This window comes from Pelobates fuscus, chromosome 5, assembly GCF_036172605.1.
Source record: "Pelobates fuscus isolate aPelFus1 chromosome 5, aPelFus1.pri, whole genome shotgun sequence".
Taxonomy (NCBI): domain Eukaryota; kingdom Metazoa; phylum Chordata; class Amphibia; order Anura; family Pelobatidae; genus Pelobates; species Pelobates fuscus.
Genome location: NC_086321.1, coordinates 302,905,169 through 302,928,024, shown reverse-complemented (window position 1 = coordinate 302,928,024; position 22,856 = coordinate 302,905,169). Strand labels below are relative to the sequence as shown.

General features: G+C 39.1%; 1 protein-coding gene across 2 annotated transcripts in view; it reads right to left on the bottom strand.

Moving 5' to 3' along the window:
- The window catches only part of POLRMT (RNA polymerase mitochondrial), a 49,956-nt gene extending 31,904 nt beyond the window's left edge, over window positions 1-18,052 (bottom strand). Inside the window, exons 1-6 of one of the 2 annotated variants that reach the window (XM_063455491.1) lie at window positions 17,779-18,052; window positions 16,665-16,760; window positions 8,584-9,152; window positions 7,315-7,445; window positions 3,692-3,875; window positions 1,735-1,884 (exon numbers count right to left, since the gene is read on the bottom strand). In XM_063455491.1, the coding sequence (XP_063311561.1) occupies window positions 1,735-1,884; window positions 3,692-3,875; window positions 7,315-7,445; window positions 8,584-9,152; window positions 16,665-16,760; window positions 17,779-17,878 (1,230 nt within the window). In that variant the 5' untranslated portion in view covers window positions 17,879-18,052. The remainder of the gene's footprint in view (window positions 1-1,734; window positions 1,885-3,691; window positions 3,876-7,314; window positions 7,446-8,583; window positions 9,153-16,664; window positions 16,761-17,778) is intronic. The other variant, XM_063455493.1, reaches the window with a different exon arrangement.
- Window positions 18,053-22,856: the final 4,804 nt, after the last annotated feature.

The following is a 22,856-nucleotide window of genomic DNA, read 5'->3' as shown; positions in this document are numbered from 1 at the left end:
TTTTCTAACTTTAAAGTTCTGCACAAGGAAGTGCCTGTCTTTCTATCTGAAAGTCACTAGCAGAATTATTTATTATTAATTGACAACAGGTAGTTCACATACAATATACTAACAGGGACAAGAGGTGAAGAGGGCCCTACTCAAATTAGCTTACAATCTATGAGGAAGAAGAATAACAGCATGTCAGAGGGGAAGAAAAATACAATCCACACAAAGAGAATAAGAGCATGTCTGTGAGCAAGATATTACTTTGCTGCAGAAGGATTTAGATAGACTGGAGGACTGGGCACTCAAATGGCAGATGAAATTTAATGTTGAAAAATGCAAAGTTATGCACTTCGGCGTAAAGAATACACAAGCAACGTATACCCTTAATGGAAGCGAATTAGGGATAACAACACACGAAAAGGACTTGGGAATTGTTATAGACAACAAACTATGCAACAATGTGCAATGTCAATCAGCAGTGGCCAAGGCCAGTAAGGTATTGTCATGCATGAAAAAGGGCATTCATTCTCGGGACGAGAATATCATTTTGCCTCTCTATAAATCACTGGTAAGACCACATATTGAATATGCTGTGCAATTTTGGGCACCTGTTCTAAAGAAGGATATCATGGCACTAGAAAAAGTGCAGAGGCGGGCTACAAAATTAATAAAAGGAATGGAACATATCAGCTATGAAGAAAGGTTAACAAATTTAAACCTATTTAGTTTAGAAAAACGTCGCCTGAGAGGGGATATGATAACATTATACAAATATATTCGGGGCCAATACAAACCATTGTGTGGAAATCTATTCACAAACCGGACTTTACATAGGACACGAGGCCATGCGTTTAGACTGGAAGAAAGAAGATTTCGTCTAAGGCAAAGGAAAGGTTTTTTTACTGTAAGAACAATCAGGATGTGGAATTCTCTGCCTGAAGAAGTGGTTTTATCAGAGTCCATACAGATGTTCAAACAGCTACTAGATGCATACTTGCAAAGACAGAATATTCAAGGATATAATCTTTCAATGTAGGGTAATAACTGCTTGATTCAAGGATAAATCTGACTGCCATTCTGGGGTCAATAAGGATTTTTTTGTCCTAGCTTGTTGCAAAATTGTGCTTCAAACTGGGTTTTTTTTTTTTGTTTTTTTTTCTTCTCTTTTGGATCAACAGCAAAAAACAGGTGTGAGGAAGGCTGAACTTGATGGACGCAAGTCTCTTTTCAGCTATCTAACTATGTAACTATGTAACAGGGCAGGAGGGATTGATGGTTAAAATGCCTGTGTCTAACTGTTCACTGGTAAATGTAAAGAGAGCGGTTTCTGTCAAATGGCAAAGAGAAGCTGCAGTGTCTATGCACCTCCAAGCAGAGGGAAAGTCTCCTAGCTGTAGTTCTGACCCATCTCCTGTTATGTCATTATTACGGAAGACTTGTATATAAAAAGATGTTTCTCATTGAGAAGCACTGGGACAAATGATGGTGTGTAGCAATCACAGTGACTAGTCAAAAAAAAAAAAAAAAAGCAAATGAGGCAAGAATATCTCCAGGCTGTCTGCTTGAAAATAAGCCAGACATGGGCCCTGCAGGCAACCATAAAGCACTACATCAAGTTAAAGTGCTTAAGGAGACCTTTCTATGCATCCTGAAATGCATCAGATGAATCAGGGTGTGTGATCCTCTATCAATAAAGAAGCGAGGAAATTTAAATTGCGGGCCTGACATGTCAATGGGTTAACTCACTGCTCTGCTCTTGCTTTCTGTCACATGCTGGCTGGCCTCTACAGAATCTATGGTCACAAAAACCTTGCTCTCATTTTCCAGCTGCTCTTCAAAACGGTTCTGCAGATCAGAAACGGTCAGGTTCAGCTTGGGATACAAAGGCTGGGGATCCTAGTAAAGAGAAAAAAAAATCTGGGTGGTTAATAATAAAAATGCACAATCAATATATAGCTATGCATGGGAATAAATTTTGATATATACATATATATATTAATACATGCATAATACACACACATGTACATGCATAGCTGATTCTAGTCACGTATATTTCCTGCTCTTAGAATTCTAAGTAAACCTTTGCATTATACTGTAGCCTTGTTTTCTGTTCCTGGACAGCTCACATTGAGTACTAATTGGACCTTTACCCTCGGGCATATGTTTCAAATTTCTTGTACTGACCTTAATTCAAACAAAACCAGGCCAATGTATGTTTACACAGCCATAAAGAATTATTTGCTATACCAGATATGACTATGCAAAACATATTAACATTTCAGTATTGTCCTGCTCTGTCTTTGCCTATTAATTAAAAACAATGAAACCACAGTTATCCGTGCACATCTATGTAGCGTAATATTTAAATTCTGATTTCCAGGACAGGCTAGATCAGTACGTATCAAGCTGGTCCAACAACTGTTTATGCTATCATTTGGTATGGGCCATATTTATACAGCTACCTCTTCAAACCATGTCCTGTAGATAGCCTGAGTGCATCTGTATCTTCGGAAACAAAGTTGTAAATGTTTTGTAATTAGAAATGAATAATTCATTCTTGCAAGAATAGGGCCATTTGTGAAGATGTTTATAGCCACTGATTAATTAATGAACCGGTCTAGGTTCAGATAAATATAAAATGATTAATACCACACAGCTGTTTGGTGGTTTAAGAGATTACCTTTCCATTGTATTATGAAGATGTGCAAGAACTAGATTCACTATCCTTAATTTAGAAATAAATCAATAATATTTAGTTAAAGGGATATTGTAGGGAATATAACCAATTAATCTCACTGAATTGGTTAGAGTGCCTAGAGTCCTCAGGCGCTCTCCCTCCATTCAGTGTTTTCAAGCTGTTTAACACAATATAAGGGTACCCGGCCACCTGAAAGTATAGCTAAGGTGTAGATCATACATTTTTTTCCCCCACAATTCCAGTTCTTACCAGCAATGGGCATTGTGATAAGCTGACACTCTCAGCCAATCACAGCTGCCATCTGCTGTTCATAATAAAGCCTATTCCTTTGCTGAAGAAGGACAGAGGGGACTGGCTGCTGGGAACTTTCATTTGACATTTTTTTTTTTTTTTAATGATTTAACACTAAATTGAATGCTGGAGCCAGGAGACTCCACATTCTATAGCCACTTCAATGAGATAAAGCAGTTACACTGCTACTTTCCTTATTTCCATGAAGAACTCTCTAAACACTAATCGAAGAGTTTATGAATGCACGGTTTTGTTTTTTACAAAAAAATAATAATTTACAAAACAGCCATTTTGCATTAAACCACATAAAGTAACATGGAGAGAAGATAACTGGACTGTTCTGAAATCAAACTATAAGCATTTATCACACATTATCCATGTATTCTAGAGCTCATCTATTAAAAAATGCAGATTAAAAAAAAGAGGAGAAAAAAAAACACAAAAAAAATAACCCTGTCACATTTGTTTGCAGCAAATAACAATTAAATTGTTGAGATCCCTGTTCAGCCACTGGGTTTCTATGTGATAGCTACATGCGAACATACACCCAATAATCAAATGTACAGAATGTCAGATGCTTTTTCACATGCATGATTGTTACACTTTTCTTGAAGGGCTTGTTTAAAGAGAACAAATATGCTGAACTCTGCAGTGGTGTAATGCTACATGCACATTGGTATACTAACAACATTATCATGCTTTGCCAAGATTCACCTTGCGGTAGAAGTCTTTGACGAGTGGGAGAGGACAAATAATATTGCAGTTAACGGGAGGCTGGTAGTTTCGATGGACCTTGCGGATGGCTTTTAGCACAATATCTCTCTCATCTAACTGATAGACATAGTTTTGGAATAGCTGATCCTTTGAAATACCTGTAGTCTCCATCTGCTGCAAGCACCTGGAAAAAGAAGGGAGATGACCGAAAGATAATACATTTCACACTAACATAACTAGTTACAAATTAGTGAGCAGATATTTGCTGCTATAGAGGTCTTATGAGGACTTGAGACTCTTGGGCTAAGCCAATCCAAGATCAAAAAACTGAAACTAAAATGCACAGCTAAGGGAGAATGTTATTTTTGAAATCTAAAAGAGAGGTATGTAGCACCAGATGTTCTTGGATTTTATTATTAAGTGACAAAAATAAATAAAGAAGAGACAGATCTTCCAAAAGACTGATTGTTTTATTACCAAATACGTGCCTTTTTCGCTCTCCTCTTACAATCTGATTATATATCTTTCATCAACATGAGTCTAAAGTTGACATACACAAACTAAATAATGAGTGTTCACTACTTGTCATAAACAGAGAAGAACCAGAAGGATATGGACATAATATGTGTAATTGTGCATTTTCTTCAGTCAACAGAGGATCGCTTTACTCAAAGTAGAGATCTTCCATTAAGGCTGCTTTGTTTGTAATTAAGCAGAAAAAAAAAAGGAAAATATATAGTGTAGTATGTCACTGTCCAAATAAATACACTGAACAAAATTATAAACGCAACACTTTTGTTTTGTGCCCCCATTTTTCATGAGCTGAACTCAAAGATGTAAGACTTTTTCTATGTACACAAAAGGCCTATTTCTCTCACATATTATTCACAAATCTGTCTAAATCTGTGTTAGTGAGCACTTCTCCTTTGTCCAGCCACCTCACAGGTGTGGTATATCAAGATGCTGATTAGACAGCATGATTATTGCACAGGTATGCCTTAGGCTGGCCACAATAAAAGGCCACTCTAAAATGTGCAGTTTTACTGTATTGGGTGGTCGGGGGGATCCGAAAACCAGTCAGTATCTGGTGTGACCACCATTTGCCTCACGCAGTGCAACACATCTCCTTCGCATTGCGTTGATCAGGTTGTTGATTGTGGCCTGTGGAATGTTGGTCCACTCCTCTTCAATGGCTGTGCAAAGTTGCTGGATATTGGCAGGACCTGGAACACGTTGTCGTATACGCAGATCCAAAGCATCCCAAATATGCTCAATGGGTGACAAGTCGGGTGAATTTGCTGGCAATGCAAGAACGGGGATGTTTTCCGCTTCCAGGAATTGTGTCCAGATCCTTGCAACATGGGGCCGTGCATTATCATGCTGCAACATGAGGTGATGGTCGAGGATGAATGGCACAACAATGGGCCTCAGGATCTCGTCACGGTATCTCTGTGCATACAAAATGCCATCAATAAAATGCACCTGTGTTCGTTGTCAATAACATAAGCCTGCCCATGCCATACCTTACGGTGCACACTATTTTGTTTTTTCTTCTTCCTTTTTCTCCTATATTTCTGGAGGGAAAAGACCACCATTTATACGTACAAGTGGGCACTACACTATAATAGCCTAAGCCCATATCCGCAGAGCTGCTTATGTTTCCACCATTTGAGTGACCGCAACCACCAAGAACCACACTATATACATAGGCGTGGATTGTGTCGCCCAGGCGTTCAAGTTGGAGCTACAATTTTAGCTCCAGGAAATTGTGAGTGTGTTTCTTTTGTTTTATTCTATTTATTTGGACAGTGACATACTACACTATATATAGTTCCTTTTTCCACCCTGCTTTTATATTTATATATATATATATATATATATAAAATAGAAAAAATACCAGCACTCTAGGTCTTCCAAACGGAGATATTTATTTTCAGATCATCCAAGGTCAACGTTTCAGCCCTGGTTCAGGGCTTTCATCAGGACACATAAGAAACATTCATGAAAATGGCAAGCTTATATAGGACTGTATAACCTATTGAGCACTTACCCGGTCAGCTATTTTTTTTTTTTAAAGGACACTTTAGGCGTTGCACCACTAATTATACTTTCATCTGTTTGTGAACGGGACGAGAGGCCCTGGCTCCGGTGACTTAGCTGCCGTTTGGACTGTTCTAGTTATTGCTTAGCGCTGAATACCCTTTAGCTTTTGCGATTATTTGTAATTAACACATTCAGGTATAAAAGTGTCATGTGCATGTGTGACATGTGCCCTATGATGGTCTCACTAGGCATTGTTACAAAACACTTGTTGTGGTTATGGGTAAATCGTAGCATGAATACTTTTGTAATTAAAAATATTCATGCAAACTCATATTTCCTGTTAAGATTAAAATTGGCAATTTAACTTCTGCACTTAGGAGCAGATTAGTCTGAGAGCTATAACCTGTAATTCCAAGCATATGACCCATTACAGCACACCAGACAACTGTTTTCACCCATATGGTCATTTAGATCATATCTGTATCTCTCTATAAATAAATAAAAAATGTATTGCATTAATTATAAATAAAATACAATACGTAATACAGTTTCTTTTCTTCTTTCATTGTTCTCATATTTGGGTATGAGGATTAACAGGTGATGTCAATAACTTAAATTTACAGAAATTGTCAATCTCAACTCTGCATGTGTTTAAACAATTTACATCATTGGACAGAACGCATGCTATATATTGAATGGTATGTATTACTGTATCTTTTGTTTCACGGTTACTATGCTAGTTAAGCCACATCTCTGAATATGCTCCTACATCACCTTGTGATGCTGTACATTATCTAGAATCATCCTTGGATGCATTGTGACCTCTATTATTAATCCATGGCTCTGTAGGTTTACACTACAGCCTAGGGATACATCCACTGGCCACACCTCCGAAGGCTACTAGATGCGCTTCCTGGAGCACGGTGGAATGAGGCAAAAATGTAATTCTTATGTATTCCTAAAGCTATATTGTTACTTTATGCCTCTAAAAGTAGAAATAACATTTAACTGTAACTGACAATTTGAATGGCAATGAAAAAAAGGAACTTTAGGGCAAAGTTCTAGAAGTGTAAGTCATCACAGAAATTATTATATTGTTTCTGCGGACTGATCCAATTTGATACCTTGGTTAAGTATTCATTTAACACTACAGCAGAATGCTGTTCAAATTTGGCTATTTCAACTATTTCAATGTGATACAGTACAGGAGAAAATTACCTGTAATTATAAGAACCTATTGCGGTCACTCTATAAACTACCCAAACTATATTTACAACTTTAAATCCCCTGGGTCCTACTTTACCATACTTTTTATTTTATTTGTTTTAATCAGGGAAATTTGGCTGGAGCCATTTTCAATTGAATCTCTGCTGACATGAGATCACCTTGAAAATAGCAGGAACCCCTTTGTCTCAGTGCTGTTTGAATCCAGCTAATAATTAATAAAAATGAAGGAATATCAGCCAAAATGCAGAAATACAAGTCAAATAAAAGTAGACCCCCATTCCTCAAAATATTTGCTAAAGAAGAGATGTAATAGAAAAGATGAGCATGAAGCAAACATCTATGACCATCCTTACCTTTGGATTGTGGTGCTGGTAGATTCACTGCGTTCCATACATTCTAGCACTGCAACGTACGACCCAACATTTGGTTTCAGGTTGGCCTCTCCCAACATTACAAATATTTTCCTAATATGAAGCATTGAACACTGCAGGTAGAAATGGAGAATCATAGCCTTGTTAGAAACTGACATGTCACTTTAAAAAATACATAGATGATTTCCTTTGTTAAATATCTGAAAAACCACATGGCAGTTAAAAGGACACTGTAGTCACCAGAACAACTAAAGCTAATTGTTTTTGTTCTGGTGAGTGGAATCATTGCCTAGAGGCTTTTTGCAGTAAACACGATCTTTTCAGAAAAAAAATGCAGTGTTTACACTACAGCCTAGGGATACATCCACTGGCCACACCTCCGAAGGCTACAAGATGCGCTTCCTGGGGCAGTGCTGCACAGTGGAATGAGGCAAAATTTAATTCTTTATTAAACTAATTTACATATGCCCACGCAGAATCATTTGCAGTAGTAACATCACTGCAGATTTGTAACTTCTGTGGGAAAAGCAAGTCTTGTGGCTTGACTGGTGTGCAGATTTTTGTTTAACATTGTATTAACTACCCACAGACTGGTGGACAGGGATTTTCAATCACAATTTTTCCCCACCATAACCTTTTTGGATTTTGCTTCCCAAGCACTACCAAGCCTTCAATCAGCAAACCAGTAACCAACCGCATGCTGATGATTTGCATTAACAATGAAACAGCTGTCCAAGAGTGGTTTACTGGCTTTGCATATTTTCCCAAGTTGTGTTCCTAAGTTCCTAAATTGTGTTTCAAAGCAGTTGTATACAGCAAACACAGACTCAAAGGAATCCATGTTTAATAAAGAATCAAATTTTTGCCTCATTCCATTTTAAAACTAATTTTCATATGTCCACCTAGAATCCTTTGCGGTAGCAACATCACTGCAGATTTGTGATTTCTGTGGGAAAAGCAAGTCTTCTGGTTTGACTGGTGAGTATATTTTTTAACATTGTCTTAACTGTGTGTATATATAAATGTGTATATATAAATATATATATATATATATATATATATATATATTTAAGATAATGTTAAACAAAAATCTGTACACCAGTCAAGCAGATATATATATATATATATATATATATATATACACACACACACACACACTCCACTACTTCTTAATCTGAACTTACAATTGCAAATATTTACAGGGATATGCTATGTTCTTCACTGACCCAAACTTTTTCCACTCCTCCTCACCTTCTTGGCCCAACCGCTCATTACCAGGTTGTATATAGCAGTGCTTAATATGCTTCTTCTGGATGGGTTCTGGTGGTAATAATTCAGGCATTGCTGTGCTCTGTCTAGGTCCCCCAGGAAGAGACAGGTCTCAATGTAGCAGAGGATGCTCAGCTGGACTCCTCCATATCTATTTCCATCTTTATCCTCCAATGATAGCTTAGATATCTCTGATTCCTCACATTCTTCCAAGACTTCCATGGATCTGGACAATTGAATATCATCTTCAATCTGTTTCGAAGTCTTCTTTGAGTTTTTTCTTGGTTTCTTTGGCACCTCTGCCTTTGTAGTTTGATTAGATGATGGTTTGGATTTCTGAAATCTTTCCAACTTCTCACAGTCTAGGCTTACGCGTCTTTTGTGTTTAATTATCTGCTCATTTTCCAACTTTTCCATCCAGCGCTTTGGCGTATGTACAGGTTTCTTCTCTACCAATGTTTCCATGTCTTGTTGTGGAGACTTTGTTCTAATATCTTGTATCACAGAGATGGTCTCAACAGCCTGCAGCTGCTGTACCCTGTTCTCTAGGACTGAACCAAATAATAAGAAAAAAAAATAAACAGCAATAAGAACTAGTGGTATGCATCTATTTCCTACATTAGCAGGGCTACAAATGTCACAAAAGCATTCAGCTCATTCACTAAAAGCAATAAGGCATTAAAAAAATTATCAACGTTTTAAACCATACAAAACCAACTTGTAACAGTAGTTTACCCCACCTATAAATGAATTCCCTTTAAATGCATATCATAAATTGCACGATACCTACTTTTAAAACTGTACTAAATCCAACCCACTTTGAGAACTCATTGGCTGTTCATAATGATTAGCTGCATTTAACACCTTACTACAGAGACCTGGCATTAAAGGTAAACTATAGGGCCAGGAAAAAAAACTTCTTGGCACTACAGCTTCCCCCTCTGTCAAATGGTGAAGAAGAGGTTAATAGGATTTCCCCATAGGAAAGCATTATTCAATAGGGATTTCGGTGATGCTGGATTTCATGCATAGCGTCGGGACATCCAGCGTCGTTTAGGTGACAAAAGTCGCCTATCCACCTTGAAGTCCCTCAAGTGGCTGTCTGGTTAACAGCCTCTAGAGGAGGACTTAACTCTAGCAGGTAATTATTGCAGTTTATATAAACTGCAATAATTACATGCTTAGAGTTAAAGGTGATGGGAGTTTGCCCTAGACCACTTCAATTAGCTGAAGTGGTCTGGGTGCTTACAGTGTCCCTTTAAGAAATCATTGTCGGCTTGTTGATCTCTAATGCCTTAGCATCTTGTATATTGAGAATTATTCTTGCTGCTACAAATTATCTCCTTTAGATTGTAAATTCACAAGCCATCTTACTCTATGAAAGCTTACTAGATTTTATGCTCAGTGCAACAAGTTTTATTTTTGAGGGACTAGTAATGCATTGCAGTCTACAGCTCAATATACAGAGTTGCAGAACGTCTTGGAGCTTTATCTAAATAAATAAAAAAAATAGTAAAATTCTTTAGGATATTACACTATAAGAATTATGTGAAAGTTTACACTTTACACTTTAACCCCTTCACGCAGTTACTCACGTATAAACAACTGGAAGGGTATCAAGCGTATACAGCCATACCTGCAAATGCGTATCCATGATTTTAACTATTGGAAAATGAATTTGTTTATTGCAAACTAATTTTGTTTGCAATAGTTCCCAGACAGCAAAGGAAAGCCCCCCGCAGCGGCACGGGCTGATGGGAAAATCTGGAGATCTCCATGCACAGCCTTGCTCTGTTCTCATTACAGGTTACATGCAGCATTCAGAGGGGTGTAGACTTAGCAGGGTGTAGATCTGCCAGGAAGCCCAATGGCCCACCAAGAAATTCACTTGCCCAGAAGGGAAAGAAGATTAAAGCTTCCCTCACAGCAGACGGGGTAAGCAGGAATGAGGATCACGGGGATTAATAAAAAAAAAAAAAAAAAAAGAATCTGCAATGCGTGGGGAGGCAGGGCAGAAAATATAGCCTACACACATACAAGCTCATCCTCCCATCAGGAAAGACACCTTGTCACAGTTATCTTTGTACATCGGCAGCCCCCACAGACAATAACACTTACACAGAGTCACCGTTTACATACAGCAGTCCCGCCATAAACACAATTCACACATCAAGACCATATACAGCGCTGAACATGCTAAGAAATTTGGCATATTTTTTTTTGGGGGGGGGGGGGGGGGGAGAGATATAGCCTGCTGGGATGCTCCTATTATTTTATTATTTTCAATGAGAGCTTTGAATATGAGCATAAGATATAATTTATCATAAAGAATTTAGAGTGTATATCCACTTGTAAATACCGTAGATACAATGATTTATCTGCTACCAAAGTAGCAGAGTAGTATATAACCTAAATGTATCTAAAAAGCAACAAATGAGCAGCGGAGAAAGAGCGAACTCTCATAAAGTGTGGATCCTCCCGACCCCAGCCTCTCTTTAAGAACTCAGTATAGTATGGCGCGGGCTAAAAATAGACGATCAGGGGGGCGGGGCCTGGACATCATGGCGGCTGGACGCACCTCGTGTGAGCTCCGAGCTCAATTCATTAACTAAGCCTGATTTTAGCTAACCAGCCAGCCAAAACACCATAAAAAGGGACTTACCTGCCTCTGGAGCCAGCCGAGGAACCCCAGGTCTGCTGCCTGCGGGTGCACTGCACATCCAACGGAGGTTGGAGGAGTGAGGCCCAGTACGGCCGCCGGACGGGGGGAGCGTCCGATCCCCTGCTCGGTGCGACGCTGTGCTATCCCAAGCTTACCTCTCAGCCCTGTCCCCCCCCTGTGGACCGGCGGGGGTTATCCCGGTCCAATCTGGTTCGTCTCACACACAAGAGTAATCCCACATCGACCTAAACCACAGCCCAGCAAAGCACGCAAAATGGCGGCCCGACATACCCAGCGGGAACCAGTCACTCAGCAGTCTGAGACAACACCTCTCACTCCTGCGCAGCTATCACAGAGGAAGCTGCCTAGGGCAGCACAAAACCAGGATACACCACTGCTCGTGAAATATAACTCACTCTATCATCTACCAAAATGGTTGAAGTAACTAACTACCAGTACAAAAATTAAATCAAACACTCAAAAGCTCCATAACCCTATTACCTTAGGGTTATGGAGCTTTTGAGTTGATTTAATTTTTGTTTTCGAATTGGGGGGGGGAGAGGTAGGCTTGATGAGCTTCTTAGGACTGCAGGTAGCCTAGCAAGCTCGTATGAGTCAGATTTACCAGATTACCATTCACCTACAGAGTTATTGTGTAGCTGATTTTTAGTTACTTTGGTTTTGTTATGGTACGGTCATATACAGAATCTTAATTAGGTTTTGGTCTTATTACATACACCTTACTTTTTGCACTGTTATTAATTTTGGGATTTCATTGCTTAATTTAATTAACTTTTTATATATTGCTCTATCCTTAGGTGTTACTCCAACAACTTTGGTTCCTTTTTTGGACAGAAATTGGATCACATTCTAGAGCAAGAATGCCAAGCTCAAAGGCTAACACGGGTCAGATTATTTAGAAAATATTTTACCAGGAAAGATACATTGAGATTTCTCTCGTTTTCAAGTATGTCCTGGTTCCACAAAACATTGCATTGTTACATTAGGGTACAATAAAATACAAAAACAATATTAATACACAATATATACAAAACATAACATAGAGCAGGTAGGAAATATATAATCAACCATGACATGTGCATTATGTTTTGAGGTATGTAGAGAGGGATCTCTTAAAGGACTCTAGGCTTGGGGAAGCTTTTAAAGTTTGCGGGAGGTTGTTCCACAATTGCGGCGCTCTGTAGGAGGAGGAGGATCGGGCCGCTTTCTTTTTGTATTGAGGTAGACTAAATAAAGTGCTGGTACTGGATCAGAGGTTATAGGAGGTGGGAAAAGCTGAGGAGAGCATTCTGCTCAGGTAGGGTGGGAGTTTCCCAGAAAAGCTCTTAAACACAAGGCTGGAAAGATGAAGGGTGCGTCTGGATTCCAGCGACAGCCAGTTTAGTTCTTTTAGCATGTCACAATGGTGGGTCCTGTAATTACATTGTAGCACAAATCGGCAGAACGAGTTATACAATGTATTGAGTTTATTAATGTGGGATTGCGGTGCAGATGCATACACTACATCCCCATAATCAATGATTGGCATCAGCATTTGCTGTACAATCTTTTCCTTTACTGTAGGGCTTAGGCAGGATTTGTTTCTGTACAGGGCATCTAGTTTTGGGTAAAGTTTAGATGCCATTTTTTTTTTTATGTGGAGGCCAAAAGGAAGATTGGGGTCTAACATCATACCCAAGTATTTGAAAGAGTGGACTGCGGACAGTGTGCCATTTGAATTTGTTTTGATGGATAGGTGGGAATTGTGTAATTTAGGTACTGTTCCAAAGATCATTGTGACCGTTTTGTCAGTGTTTAGGATGAGTTTGTTTTTTGTGATCCACTTTTCTACCTCTGTAAACTGATCGAAACCAGGTTAGTGAACAATCACCAATAGCTGAGTTTTTGAGTTTGTGCAGTAGAATGTCATGGTCTACCATGTCAAAGGCCTTGGCAAAATCAAGGAAAATAGCTCCAGTTTGCCAGTTGCCAGTTTGGATGTCATTGCAAATTTTTAAGAAGGCAGTTGTAGTGGAGTTAAACAAGGATTAAGCTTATGACCGCCGCAAAAAAGCAAAAACTCAAATTTTGAGAGAAATGTAGGTTTATTCCAAAGGTACAGTATAAATTTGTTTTACAAAAAATAAACAGCACCTCCCTCTACTAAACTACAGCCCCCAACCCCCCTCTACAAAATCTCAGCAGCTCCCTCTACTAAACTACAGCCCCCAACCCCCCTCTACAAAATCTCAGCAGCTCCCTCTACTAAACCCCATCTTCTCTGCCTTAACAGTGAGCACTGCTCCGGGAGCGCCCCAAGGTGGCCAGGTGGCCACAACTTGGGCCCACTGTTAAATTCAATCTACCCATACCTTGCGGCGCCCCCATCTCCTGCACCCGCCCAGGATCCGCCCTGCCTCCACCCCCCCGATTAGTAATGAATATCTTTACTGGGCCACAAAATATATTTATTGTGGGCTTGACATGCTTTTTTTAGAGGGAGTAGGGTAAAGAGGTAAGGGTAAGATGTACGGAAAAAAGTAGGTTACTGGAATAGTTTACAATGAAGGGCTAACTTTTCTTTTGGATGACACAGTTGCAGGAGAGGAAACAGGGTGGGTTACCAAGGTGAGGGGAGGGAAAGGCATATAAAGAACATGATTGTTATGGTATTTGGAGTGTACCATTAATGATACTTGGTAAGAAAGAAAAAAACAATATCCTATGGTATGATATACACTGTCCAAAAATATATTGATATTTTAAATATCTTTTTATTTTCTGTTAAATGCAATTTCAGGGAAAAGAAAAATGTTTATTAATGTAACAAATTTCATCCTGAGCAACCCTTCCCTATTTTCTGCATGTGTCAGTATTACTGTAACAATCTCTGTAATCCAGCTTAGCTCCTCTATTTATCCATTTGTACTTAAATATTTTTGTATTTAACTAAAGAGGTTTTTGAGAGATGAATAAACAGATACAATACAAATACATATATTCAAACATTGTACACGTATGCGTGACAAACAAGAATTAAAGGACATTAAATGTCACCCCAAACTATGTTTCAATATAAAATCCTTTCATCAAGTTTTGAAAGGAAATAGGTTATATATATATATATATATATATATATATATTTTTTTTTTTTTTTTTTCTTTTTTCCATGAACTATACATACAAAAAAACAAACATCTTTGCATTTAGTATATGACAGAAAGCTTCAGCAATATACATGCACCTTTGTTAGTTTCTGTGCAGGGAGTGAAGCAAGAAAAAACATCAATACTAACTGTTTGTTTCAAACATTGCCCCACCCAAGATGCATGTATATGGCTGAAGAATTCGGACATCTACTGTATGCAGAGATAAGTTCTCATTTTTCTACATATACTTCATTTAACAAAAAAATCCATTTCCTTTCAAAACTTGATGGAAGGATTATGAAATTAACAAAAAAGGTTTTAAGGCAATACTTGTCATTTAACCATGCAGAAGTTATAGGCTGTTAAGGTTATTGGGCCCCTGCTGCAAGGGTTAAAAAAAAAAGTAGTTAACTTACCTTTTCTTTATCGCAGTACTTGTCTCCCCTGTAAAGCTCTGTCTCAACATCGATGATCTCAGTGAATCCAGCGCTTTCTCATAGGAAAGTATTGGGAGACTAGAGTGAATGCACAGCAAAAAACTTTGCTGTGCTTATCTGAAAGATATAGTTATACTCCACTATTTCACAGAAGTGTCACTAAAGGCAGGTTAAAGGGACATTATAGTCATCAAAACAACTTTAGCTTAATGAAGCAGTTTTGGTGTATACATCATGCTTCTGCAGTCTTACTGCTCAATTCTCTACCATTTAGTAGTTTAATCGCTTTGTTCATGCAGCCCTAGTTACGCCTCCCGGCTTGTGACTTACACAGCATTCCTAAACTCTTCCTTTAAAGAGACATCTAGTGTTTGCACTTAGAAACATAGAATGTGACGGCAGATAAGAACCATTCGGCCCATCTAGTCTGCCCAGTTTTCTAAATACTTTCATTAGTCCCTGGCATTATCTTATAGTTAGGATAGCCTTATGCCTATCCCACGCATGCTTAAACTCCTTTACTGTGTTAACCTATACCACTTCAGCTGGAAGGCTATTCCATGCATCCACTACCCTCTCAGTAAAGTAATACTTCCTGATATTATTTTTAAACCTTTGTCCCTCTAATTTTAGACTATGTCCTCTGGTTGTGGTATTTCTTCCTTTATTTAAAAATGTTTAGTTTAGAATGTATTATTTCCTGCTCTGTTAATAGCTTTATAGACATTGTAGGAGCCTCCTGTATGTAAGAAAAGCTCAATTTACAGTGCAGGAGATAAAAAAAAACTTTTAAAGTAAGTTACATCTGATTGTAAGTGAAACCATTTTGTTTTCATGCAGGCTGTGTCAGTCACAGCCAGGGGAAGTTTGGCTGGGACTGTATTAACAAAACCAAAAGTGACCTAAAGGAACACTATAGTCACCAGAACAACTGCAGCTTAATGTAGTTTTTCTGGTGAGTTAAGTCAGTCCCTGCAGGCTTTTAGAGAAAAGGCAGTGCTTACAATACAGCCTAGGGATACCTCCAGTGACCACTGCTCAGATGACTACTAGAGGTGCTTTCTGAGGCAGCGCTGCACATTCAGTGTCTCCACCCTCTGCATGGAGAAACTGAACTTTCCTCATAAAGATACATTGATTCAATGCATCTCTGTGAGGAGATGCTGATGGCCAGGGTAGCATTTGGCTGCTCCTCCCCTTGGCCTGGCTCAGATCATCAGAACTGACAATCCTATGGGAAAGCATTGTAACGTCTAGCGTCGTTAAGGCGACCAAAAGTCGTCTATCCACCAGGAAATCCCTCTAGTGGCTGTCTGGTAGACAGCCACTAGAGGAGGAGTTAACTCTAGCAGGTAATTATTGCAGTAAATTACATGCTAAGGTTTAAGGTTGATGGGAGATTGCACCCAGACCACTTCAATGAGCTGAAGTGGTCTGGGTGCCTACAGTGTCCCTTTAAATATTAGGTTTCTTTGCAGGAAGTGATATGAGGTTTCTTTGCAGGAAGTGTTTAGGAAGGCTTTGCAAGTCTCACGCAGAGAGGTGTGACTAGGGCTGCATGAACAAAGTGATTTACCTCCTAAATGACAGAGAATTGAGCAGTAAGACTGCAAGGCCATGATATATACACCAAAACTGTTTAATTGAGCTAAAGCTGTTTTGGTGCCTATAGTGTCCCTTTAAATCTGAAACAGAGACAACAACTGATTTCGGTTAAACCTGTAAATACAATTGGCATTACACGACACGTCACAACTGCAATTTTTGGCAGTAAAGATTTATATCGAAAATGCTTTGTGATAGTACTCTACTTACCATCCAAAAGTTCCAACTTGCAATTTTCAATGGCATTGGCCTTATTCTTCGGTATGGAAGACGATGACCATCTGTACACATTTCTTAAAAGGCACCCTGTAAGTTAGGAAATCAAATTATCATTACTATAGTATATACAATTTTTTTATCCTTTTCATATGCTGCACGATTCCTCTTTGATTAAAGGTAAACTCAGGCCATAATAACAACTTTGTAAAAATGAACTTGCTATGCTAGTCAGGAGGCCACTGGTGCTGGCACCCCTTATAGGGATTCTATAGTGTTAGAGGTACAAATCAATGAGATGAAGTGGTCTGAGTGCTTAGTGTCCCTACCTAACCCCAAAGTCTGTGTTCCAGGGCAGGATCTCCCTACCTTTCTGTCATTCAGTTTATCGAAATCGGAAAGCTCTTGCAGAATCAGACATTAGCGCCGCTGTTGGCTGAGTGCAGTCAGGTGACACTCTAAGCCCATCAGTGACTCCCCATTCATAACCGGTCTTAAAAAAAAGGTTCATTTTTGTCAAAACAGTTTTATGAATGGGGAGTCAGTGGTTGGTTGAGAGTGTCAGCTGAACGCTGCCAGATTCTAGGATACTATACCTTTAGGAATACACATTTGTCTTCTTAACGCTACAATGTTCCTTTAAGGTCAAAGAAGCTGAACTGGGCGCATAACGAATGTTTCCAATTAAGCTATTTAGACCTTAAAAATCTTAAATTCACACTGGATTTTCACTTTGGTACACAACTTTTAATGTTTATTACTGTACAATAACCCTCCTTGATATTCAATGTTGAAGTGTGAGAAACTACAGTTTAATGATGTATTTGGGCTAACCTATGCCACTCTTCGAATTTATGGGTAATGTGTGTAAGAGGGTTACATTGCAAACCTGCTGCCCTACATGTTATCTTTACTTGACATTTATCAGGGCAGTAGATTTGTGATCTATATGAAGCTGACATAACGTTTGTTATATCTGACGTGTATTTCCCGGTTTGTGGAGGGTGATTGACATAAAGAAATATATATATATATATAAAACAGTATTTGGTGTAATTAGTTGGGAAGGTCAGGGGCTCGCGTGTTGTTTCTCTAGGCTTAGACTCACCACGACAAGAGCCCCACCTACATCGCATACACAGCCTGGGTCCTAAAGCTTTTGGCTCTCGAAATAGCCGGGTCACGACACCCAGCCTTAATAAAGACATCTTAGTCTGCCCGGTGTACTAGTGCTTCCTCATCGCCGCCATCAACATCTTAAACAACGTGTAGAAACCGGAACACTGCAGTACCGCAAAGCATCAAGGGAAGTGTAGTTTTTGACGTTGGTGTAGGTTTACTGACAGAGAGAACAAAAGAACACAGCTCATGACAACAGAGACTGACACCGGACCGGAACATGTATTTTTCTTCCAATTTGTTAATATTTTTCTTTTTATTATTATAAACTACACTGATTTACTGGGGGATTAATTGGCACAAGTGTTTGAGAACTACGACATTAATTATTTTCATCTTTGAGCAAAGTTGCTTTTTAGCAATTATCCATTGCTCTGCTTTCAAAGGTCATTACGTTTCTGAATATTAAAACAACTGTAACAGTGTTGAAGACACAGATATTGGGGGAGGATTTTAAAATGTGTTGCAGAATAGTCTTCAAGTTTTTTCTTTTTTTTCTGAAATCATTATTTCTTATTATGAATATTTTTAAAGTGACACTCCAGGCACCAAGACCACTTCTGCCCATTGGAGTGGTCTGGGTGCCAACTCCCACCACCCTTAACCCTGCAAGTGTAATTGTTGCAGTTTTTATAAACTGCAATGATAACCTTGCAGGGTTAAGTCCTCCTCCAGTGGCTGTCTATCAGACAGCCACTAGAGGGATTTCCGTGTTCTTAGAACACGATAAGTGTTTTAAACTACGCTGGACGTCCTCACGCTATTCATGAGGACCTCCAGCGTCGCCGTTATCCCCATAGGAAAGCACAGGGAGGTCCAATGCCACTGCCGCGCATGCACATTAGGTGCGTGGGTGTAGCCTGACCCAGCAACGTGGGAGGGAGAGGGGCACTGCACCTCCAGCGTCGCCTTAATCCCCATAGGAAAGCATGGAATAATGCTTTCTTATGGGGAGGTCCAATGCGCGTGGGCGGCCATTGCCGCACATGCGCATTAGGTCTCCCCCATCGGCTGTCGTGGGCGGAGCCTAACCCAGTGCCGGGGGACATCGGCGCTGGATTCAGGTAAGTCACTGAAGGTTTTTTTTTTTTTTAATTCTTTATTTTTGCAGTGCATATGGTGATAACAATCAGGCACGTGGTACCCCAAAGGCAATCCGCATGCACATTCAAAACAGAGAGTGAGTGACATAGAAAGCATTAGGGTATTGTAGTACAATGCACTAATTTTATAATTATAAACGAGCTTACATCATGCTATAGGCATACTGTAGATTATAAGATAGCTTTTCTATAGCGGTATGAACAGGCTTGTGGTAACTAAAGAAATTCCTTAATATAGGTATGATACAAGATAATATTACACGTTAGTAGCTTATGTTATCCTAGCTGGTTACAAGCTTTTAAATGGTTTCCTGCATGGCTGTTCATCAGTATGGGCAAATGTATGACACAGTTGAATCAAAATGGTATATCACAGGTATATAAAAAAAAACATATTAGAAGGATAAGAATAACAGGCACAATTTTATATTGTAGGCAGGCTAGGTTCAGTATATTGTAACTTAAGCTATTCAGTCGAGTCTGATACCTATTACTCTGTACAGGAGCTGTCGAAAGAGAATTAACTAACTAGGTATACGTTTTGCAGCTTGCATGGCTAGCTAGACATAGAAATGATTAGGATAGCATTATATTACATCGCATCTAAATAACACTTGGTAACATTTTGGGCATTTCTTAAGGCTGTAGTTTAGTGTAGATTTGGTAACATCTTATTGTAAGTGAGCCTTTAATTGCTACTTCTGCATGGCACACGTCAGCCAGCTCTCAATGGTACCTTAACTCAGGGGGCCACCACAAAACAATAAGACAAGGCAGAGTCCACTGTAGCTGCATAGAAGTGGTGGCGTGGCAGCAGTCCCACCCGCAGCACAGCAGCGAAAGTCAGCCAACTCCCATGGTTGGCAGGAGCGATGTGCTGTCCAAAGAGTCCCATGGAGCCTTGATGTCGTCAGTCAAGTGAGCTGGTGGGGCTCTACCACCGCCCCCCAGTCCTCCGTGAGTACCTTGAGTGGAGGGGGTCTGGGCTTGGCGGCAAGTCGGCCTCTTCGCTCCCAACGTAAATCTGTAGGCTAGTGTCACACCCTGTTCTCTCGGTGCAGGGGTAAAGACCTTCTGGGTATCAGTGGCGGCTGTGCGTGTCCTTGGGTGGCCTATGCGTTGTGTCATCCTCCCATCCTCCGTAGGCTCTCCGAGTATGTCGCTTCGGCTTGGATAGCGGGTGGCAGTGTGTGGGGGGTCTCATGGCATGTCGGGACCCAGGCTGGCTGCATTGAATGCGTGGTCTGGGCATAGCCTTCAATCTCCTCTGCTGCTTCGCACCGGTCTGTGGCATAGTTGTGCGTATGGGAGCCGGTTTGTGTGCATGCGAGGTAGTGGGTAGTGGAGAGACTGTTGTAGTCGCCTGGTTCCGAGCCAGTGTGGCCCACAGCTGTGTCCAGAAATGGTCGAAGGCTGCTGTTATGCGGTCCTCTTAGGGGATCACGCCTGCCTGTCGCGCCAGTAGAGATTGCGTGGGTGTAGGCCCAGCAGCCCGGGCAGCAGCCGCCATCTTAGTGGGTGAGTAAGGGATGCAGGTAGTCGCGGAGGCTCTTAGGGTCCTGTGGCCCTGTGGAATGTGCTGGTAATTTCTCACAATCACCCCCCCTCTACTCATCACCCCCCTCCCTCTCACAATCACCCCCTCTCCTCATCGACTTTTTATTTATTTATTATCCGGGCCACATTTTTTTATAAAGGTTAGTACCAATCACAACATGTTTCATTTAACATATTGATATATATCACAGTAATGATGTATTTTATTGTCTCTCATGTAATTTACAAACTTAAAAATGGGAGGTGAAAGGGCCTCATAAGTGGAATAGCCTAGGGCCTCTTTTCATCTAAATCCGGCCCTGCCTTTAGGGGTTAAGTCCATGCTGCAGCACTGGTTAGCTTAACCCCCACCCCCCCCCTCCCCCCATCCTTTTTGAAATTCCGGAACAGGACCAGCAATCCCAACACGTTAAGGCAGCAAAAGAGATTTCCAGGCACTCAAAGTGTGAAAGCCGCAGGCAGATTTATTGTAACAAAACAGGCAGCAACGTTTCGACCTACCAAGAGGTCTTTGTCAAGCTAACACCACAAGCAAACAAAAATGCATATATAGCAAACAATGCTAGGAAATAAATCGAACAATAATTCACTTAAGTCATTACCAAGAGTCAACAATTAGTGCAAAATACACAGATCATATAAAGTATACATACGTAAATATAATATAATCATATAACAAATAATCCCATTATTAATTTACCCCTATGTGCCAGGTAAGAGAGAGACAGAGCAAGAAAAATTAAAAGAAAAGATGTAATATACATAAATTACAGAATTCAGGTAAAAACGCCTGTCAGGGCATTCAAAAAAATAATTTCCGGGTAAATGGAACGCATACAGGGCTGTTGGAATGCAAAATTGTAAACGCCCCTCTTACGGGGCGGCATGAGTGTCAAAGTAATAGCTGTTCGCGTGATTAAACACACGAATGGCATTTCAGAGTGTGTGCATAAGAGCACGAACAGACATAGTTGTCAAGGCAATAGCCATTCGTGTGATTCAACAAACGATCGGCACTTGAGATCTTGCGCACAAGCGCACAAACAAGGTAAGAAATCATAAAAATACAGCCAATGCATTCACCGGCAAACTGCCAAGTAATACTAATTATAGGCAAATATACCCCTAAATTGCATATAATAACAAAGTAACAGAGGACAGAAAAGTCAGACCAAAAAAAAAACAAAAAATAATAAAAAGGAATAAAAATAAATAATAATGAAAAATGAGGAAAAGAAACATAAAAATAAGTAATTAAAATAATAGATAAACAAAAAAGGAAAGAATATATACATACCCAGATAATGAGATATAATCATAATAAAAAGAAATAATAAAAAAGCAGACAACAGTAAATCTAGATATCAGAAAATAAAAAAAGCAAAAATTAATATAAAAGAAATAAATAAAATAATAAATATACAAATAAAAATTAAAAATAAATATAGCAAAAAATAAAGCTTAACATTAAAATATAATATAAAGAATAAATAATAATAATAAGATATAAAGAGAGACAAAATCAGAAAAAAGGGCAAAATCCAAAAAAGGGTGAAAAAGGAAGAAAATGTGTCAATCTCCCATCAAGGCACAAAAAAAGAGGCACAAGCCAATACATCATAAATCTAAAAATACATATTGTAAAAAATATAAATAAACATAAACATAAATATAAATAAACAAAATTTTAGGTGAATAGAAATTCATCAAAACACTATAGACAAAAGTGAAATAATCTGGCATAAGATTCATATCAATAATAAACATAAGATAGGGGACATTAAAAAATGGACAATAAGGAATATATAAAGCTAAATCTAAGAAATGCATATATACTATAAAATTGAACATTGTGCAAATGTAGTGTCGTTGCATACATATAGTGAATGCGTAACTTACGCGAAACATAACAAAGTGCAAGTGCAAAGAATCAACATATTAAAGTGCATAAATCTTTAAAAAGTGACCAAGTGTTAAGTAATACATTGTATCAATCAGAATTACTATAATACGTATTGTTATGTATCTATAAAGTGTAATGTATCTATAAAATGTAATCAAAAGATCATCATGTAAAAGGTATCCAGTACAATACTTGTAGTGCAATAAAGGATGATATGTAATCATCCTTAAAACCAAAGTGGTCCCATAAAAATCCAGAATATCAAGCCATGCAACAGAAGAAGTTAGTGTGTCTAAATGAACCAGCACCAAATTTCTACCAGGAGTCCTGTAAAATATAGAGAGAAATTTAAAATTAAAATATTGTTTTGCTACATATAGCAATAGAAATGAACAACAGAAAAAGGAAGATCAAGCAACCAGGTTATATCCTGAAGAGTCGTGG